This window comes from Macrobrachium nipponense, chromosome 39, assembly GCF_015104395.2.
Source record: "Macrobrachium nipponense isolate FS-2020 chromosome 39, ASM1510439v2, whole genome shotgun sequence".
NCBI classification, from domain to species: domain Eukaryota; kingdom Metazoa; phylum Arthropoda; class Malacostraca; order Decapoda; family Palaemonidae; genus Macrobrachium; species Macrobrachium nipponense.
Genome location: NC_061099.1, coordinates 36,570,493 through 36,576,596, shown reverse-complemented (window position 1 = coordinate 36,576,596; position 6,104 = coordinate 36,570,493). Strand labels below are relative to the sequence as shown.

The window sequence follows — 6,104 nt, the reverse complement described above, 5'->3', positions numbered from 1 at the left end:
TTAAATAGGAAAGATTAAGGTAACACTTAAACAAAGGTAAAACCAGGATGGGAGCTTATTCAAGAAAAAGAAACCTACTTTCAAATTTTACTTCTTCAAGTTATTAGCAGAATAAAAAGATCTATCCTAGTTACAAACAAAAACACCTGTACGTATTAGGAAGGCCATCAATTATGTAATAAAAACTTAATCCAGGCCAATGAACAACTGAGAGGTGTTATTTAACCCTTAAACGCCGAGCCGCTATTTATCACTGTCGTATGCCGGCGGCGTTCGGGAGTTAGCGCCGAAGCGGAAAGTTTTTTTTTTTAAATCACAGGACGCTTAGTTTTCAAGATTAAGAGTTCATTTTTGGCTCCTTTTTTTGTCATTGCCTGAAGTTTAGTATGTAACCATCAGAAATGAAAAAAATGTCATTATCATATAAATATTGGGATATATATGACAGCGCAAAAATGTTCATATATAATTGTATACAAATCGAGCTGTGAGCAAAACGGTTAAAGCTAACGAGTTATTTTTTTTTTTGTTGTATTGTACACTAAATTGCGATCATTTTGGTATATAACAAATTGTAAAACGATCAAAGAAACACAGAGAACATATTATCACAAGATGATGCATGAATTCATAACGTGCATATGTAAAAAAGTTTTTTTTCTCAAAAATTCACCACAAATCAAAATATAATGCTAGAGACTTCCCATTTGTTGCAAAAGGAAGGTAATTGATTGAACATTACTAGACTGTAAGTGTTTTTGTTTACAATTGCAGTTTTCGACCATTTTGGTCAAGTTAAAATTAACCGGTAGAGTTTTTTCTATTAATCGTGATTTATATGAAAATATTTCAAAACTGATAAAAGCTACAACCATGAGTTATTTTTTGTTGTATATTACATGAAATTGCACACATTTTCATATATAAAACTTTATGTAACGGCTAATATAAAATGGTGCAAAAATTACGACAAAGTGAAGAAAGAATTTCTGAGATTTTCGGCCGTTGCTGAACGGACACAAGGAAAAAGTTTTTTTCAAAAATTCACCATAATCGAAAATATTGTGCTAGAAACTTCCAATTTGTTGCAAAATGAAGGTAAATGATTGAATATCACTAGAATGTAACAGGTTTAGCTTATAATTGCGTGTTTTGACCATTTTGGTCAAGTCAAAGTTGACCGAAGGTGAAATTTTGGCACTTATTGTGATTTATATGAAAATATTTCAAAACTGATAAAAGCTACAACCATGGGTTGTATTTGTTGTATTCTACATGAAATTGCGCACATTTTTATATATAAAACTTTACATAACAGCTAATATAATATGGTGCAAAAATTACAACAGTGACAAAAGAATTTCTGAGATTTTCAGCAGAATTACCGCGCGCGGATGTATGGAAATTTTTTTTTTTTTCAAAAATTCACCATAAATCGAAATATTGTGTTAGAGACTTCCAATTTGTTGCCAAATGAAGGTAATGATTGAATATTACTAGAATGTAAGAGTTTTAGCTTACAATGGCGTTTTTCGACCATTTCGGTCAAGTTAAAGTTGACTGAAGGTTGAAATTTTGGCACATTGTGATTTCTATGAAAATATTTCAAAACTGATAAAAGTTACAACCATGAGTTATTTTTGTTGTATTCTACATGAAATTGGCACATATTTTCATATATAAAACTTTATGTAACAGCTATATAAAATGGGGCAAACATTACGACAATGGGACGAAAGAATTTCTGAGAATTTCGGCAGAGTTACTGCGCGTGGATGTAAGGAAAGTGTTTTTCAAAAATTCACCATAAATCAAAATATTGTGCTAGAGACTTCGAATTTGTTGCAAAATGAAGGTAAATGATTGAACATTACTAGAATGTAAGAGTTTTAGCTTACAATTGCGTTTTTCAACCATTTCGATCGAGTCAAAGTTAACCAAAGGTTGAAATTTTGGAACATAATTCATATGAAAATATTTCAAAACTGATAAAAGCTACAACCATGGTTGTTTTTTTTTGTATTCTAAGTGAAATTGCACACATTTTCACATATAAAACTTTATGTAACGGCTAATATAAAATGGTGCAAAAATTACGACAAAGTGACGAAAGAATTTCCAAGGTTTTCGGCCGAGTTACTGTGAGCGGACATAAGGAAAGTGTTTTTCAAAAAATTCACCATAAATCGAAATATTGTGCTAGACTTCTAATTTGTTGCAAACTGAAGGTAAATGATTGGATATTACTAGAATGTAAGTGTTTTTAGCTTACATGGCGTTTTTCGACCATTTCAGTCAGTCAAATTTCACCGAAGGTTGAAATTTTGGCACTCATCATGATTTAAATGAAAACATTTCAAAACTGATAAAAGCTACAACCATGGGTTGTTTTTTGTTGTATTCTACATGAAATTGCACACATTTTTATATATAAAACTATGTAACGGCTAATATAAAACGGTGCAAAAATTACGACAAAAGGACGAAAGAATTTCTGAGATGTGTTGCTGATGCTTTATAGTGCGAGAAGAAAGCAATTCGCGCATGTGTGCCTGGGTAACGCTTGTAAACAAAACAACAGCTTGATCCGTGAACTCTAAGCATCCCTCAAGGTGCGGGATTTAATATTTTTCGCAGACTAGGCCTATAACTAATTTTCCGCGAATATTTAAAAAGTTTTTGTAATTGACATATCGTACGTCAATTAAGCACCCGACAGACAATTTTAGGCGACGTATAAAACGTCCAATAGGCGTTTAAGGGTTAATAATTACGTCTTCATGAAAAGTAATTATACAGTGGTACCAAAATGGTTGTAAACTAACTGATCGCCTTCTGTCCTGTGCTGAGCTAAACAGTTGCCATTAGTCATTATGGATCACTGAAGTGATATGAACATCTTTCCCATAAATTCATCCAAATCGTATGGTGCATAATATTAATACTTATAATCACCCATCTGCACCACTATTTTACCATCAAAGTGTTATACTTACATTCTCTTTCATCCTAATTTCATTGACTTTTTCTTCAATCTCAACCTTCCAATGGCCCTGCATAGTGTGGAAGCTCTCATGTGGTGTTTGAGTAAAGTTTGAACGGCTAATCTCATCCAGCTTCTTTAAAATAACCTCAAATGTTGGCCGAGCATGTGGGTCTAATTCCCAACAACCTGCAAAAAGAAGTAATATATTATTGCAGTTATAGATAGGTCATGCCAAAAAAATCTTGAGAGTGACCACTCTTAACATCTTCAAACGATAATAGCACACCAAAAATTACACCACACACCCTCCTTTATGGATTCTCATTTTTTACTCTCATTTTTCCTTCAATCAAATACATACTAAATTTAAAAAAAAAAAAAAAAAACTTTAATACTACAAGCAGATAATAGCTTGACCCATTCTAAAATTCTAAGTTACTCTACATTATGCCAATCCAGCCACTTCAGATTTTACAAGGAATATTTCACCTACAAACGAATTGAAAGTTAAATTTTTCTTATGGCAAGAACTGCATTTTCTGTACATTGTCATCAGATGAAAGAAGCAATACGTTTATACATAGACCTGTGAGGTGAAAGTTAATTTACATGAAAGTTAATTTACATCTAAAAAACTAAACATTTTTTTTAAAGTCAACTTGCACATTCAAAATGATCAACTTACTTTCCATCAAATTTCTCCAATTGGAAGGAACAGTGGCAGGGATATGAAGCCTTAATTTATTCATAGCTACACCATATGCAATCGCAAGAGCATCAATCCCTTTGTATGGAATCTCACCAGTCAAAAGTTCCCACAGCACTACACCATAGCTGGAAGACAAAAGTAAAATTATTAAATTGGATAAGGTTTCACCAATATCATCGACGACAGAATTACTTATTGATAAGATGTGACAAAAACTACACAAAGGAACTTAAAAAAATTATAAACATGTAGAATGACTAGCAAACTATACACTTCATACACACCAAATATTGCCTATCAGAGCCTAACAGTGATAAAATTCATCTCAGTAGTACAACTTTATGACTTTGGGGCTGTTTACCCCACCAACTAAAGGTGGAGTATGGATTAGGGACAATTTTTCAAGGGTCTACTAAACTGAAGTAATTACCTGAAAACAGTGATTGTAAGAAAAAGATAAGAAAAGCTTGCAGTGATTTGTCAAACAAAAAATTGATAGCATTAATGTCTGTGCTTTAGGAAACAGGTTATCATTTGCCACTTAGGTTTATGTGTCAGAAGCCTTGTCTAGAGCAGTGGTTCCAAAACTTGCTCCAGCCAATCAAAAGTTATCATTACCATACCAGGATACCCAGTAGTACAACACGGTACATTTAATATCTGCATACTCCTACACAAAGTAAGTACTATAAGTAGGTATATAAAATTAGAAATTAAGCTTATGATATAAATAATGATGTAATAAGGATGTGCAAGCTAAGCTGCTTGCACACCAGAGTATCAATAACGCTGACACTAGGATGATAAGAGAATCAGTGATGTATATTTTTATTCTATATATATTTTTCTAGAGTTGAAAATTTATTAACTTTTTCATGGTGTCGTGGACCCCCAAGGGCTTTCTCCTGGATCCTTAGGGGCCCGCAGACACCAGTTTGGGAACCACTGGCCTAAAGCATCATTCCTTTTTTCCTTTATGAGATTTAGTGACCTCCCACATCACATTTGCTGTACAGTATTGTTAAGGACCTGTTTGGTTTTATCTAATATTTTCTTGTAAAATTAACTTCCCGAAACCTTTCAGGAATGCCATCAGCCTCAATAAGACAAAGAAATCAAATACAACTGGTAATAACTTCTCATAAATGGAAACTTATTAAGAGATAATTAGTATATACACAAAATTGAATAATGAGCCTACTAAACGAAATAATAACAATATATGCCAAAGAACACTAATTCAACAAGAATACTAAAAATGATAAAGGCCCAGTTACTACAGTTTTCCACAAAATTTCCACCACTACCATATTTAAATCTAAAAAGCATAGAGACATTAATCCTCAATGACCTACAATGAGAATGCTAGGTTCTAAATTGATTAAGCTTTCAAAACTTCCTACAATATTGCCACACCACTCCTACAACTACCTTGGCACCCATTTGATTGATATTTCAGGCCTAAGAGAAAAATCAAACAAAATTATGAAAACATCCAGTCCATCAAATTGATTGAAAATAGAAAAAAAAAGTATTGCTCCACCATCTTAGAAAAAAATATATACGTATACTATATGTATATGTATGTGATATATATATATATAATATATATATATATATAGAAATATATATTAATATATATATTATATTATATAAATATATATAGATAGCTATTTATATATTTATAATATAGATATATATTATAGATTATATATATATTCTATATTATAATAATATATATTATATATAATATAGGCTATGCAGGATATCACATACATCCATTCAGGAAATCGCAGACAACCACATCAGAAGAATGATTTTATTAGAGACGTTTCGCACATACAATGTGCATCTTCAGTCTGTTGAGATAAAAAACACTACATATTAGCATTCAATAATAGCAGGATTCTCATATAGTAAAAAGACTAAAATTAACTTAAAATTGACATAAAGGACTAAAAATTGACAAGTAAAACTAAAAAGTAAAAAGTACAAATAAAAAACAAATACCAAGGCGCAACCAACCGTTAGTTGAGAAGGAAGGAGGTAGAATGACTAGACTTGGGCAAGAAGTTAAAACGTTGACTATGCCAGATAAAGCGGAGAAGATGAAACTCCACTATTCAACGAGGGAACAAGACGTTTAATATATAATGACTCAAGAGTAGTTATGTAATCAGAGTCTTTAACTGTGCCTAAAATAGAGAAGTGTTGTTTCTTCACCTCTATCTTGCAATTGATTGCGTGGTTTTTTTATGTTTGAGTGTTCAGGCCTACTTAATTTTTGACCGGTCCTGAAACTAAAGCCCATGTGACTGCAGTATCTCATCTGCAGCAGCCTCCTAGTCGATCCAACGTAAATTCCGGGACATCCCGGGCACGTAAATTTGTATACCACGCTGGATCGCA

At 32.4% G+C, this 6,104-nt stretch overlaps 2 protein-coding genes across 2 annotated transcripts in view; one reads left to right on the top strand and one right to left on the bottom strand.

Moving 5' to 3' along the window:
* Positions 1 to 6,104, top strand: part of LOC135210301 (mitogen-activated protein kinase kinase kinase 9-like) — a 172,276-nt gene that overhangs the window by 39,010 nt on the left and 127,162 nt on the right.
* The window catches only part of LOC135209918 (mitogen-activated protein kinase kinase kinase 21-like), a 63,293-nt gene that overhangs the window by 8,465 nt on the left and 48,724 nt on the right, over positions 1 to 6,104 (bottom strand). The window contains exons 3-4 of the mRNA XM_064242655.1: positions 3,672 to 3,820; positions 2,997 to 3,172 (exon numbers count right to left, since the gene is read on the bottom strand). Of these exons, the coding sequence (XP_064098725.1) occupies positions 2,997 to 3,172; positions 3,672 to 3,820 (325 nt within the window). The remainder of the gene's footprint in view (positions 1 to 2,996; positions 3,173 to 3,671; positions 3,821 to 6,104) is intronic.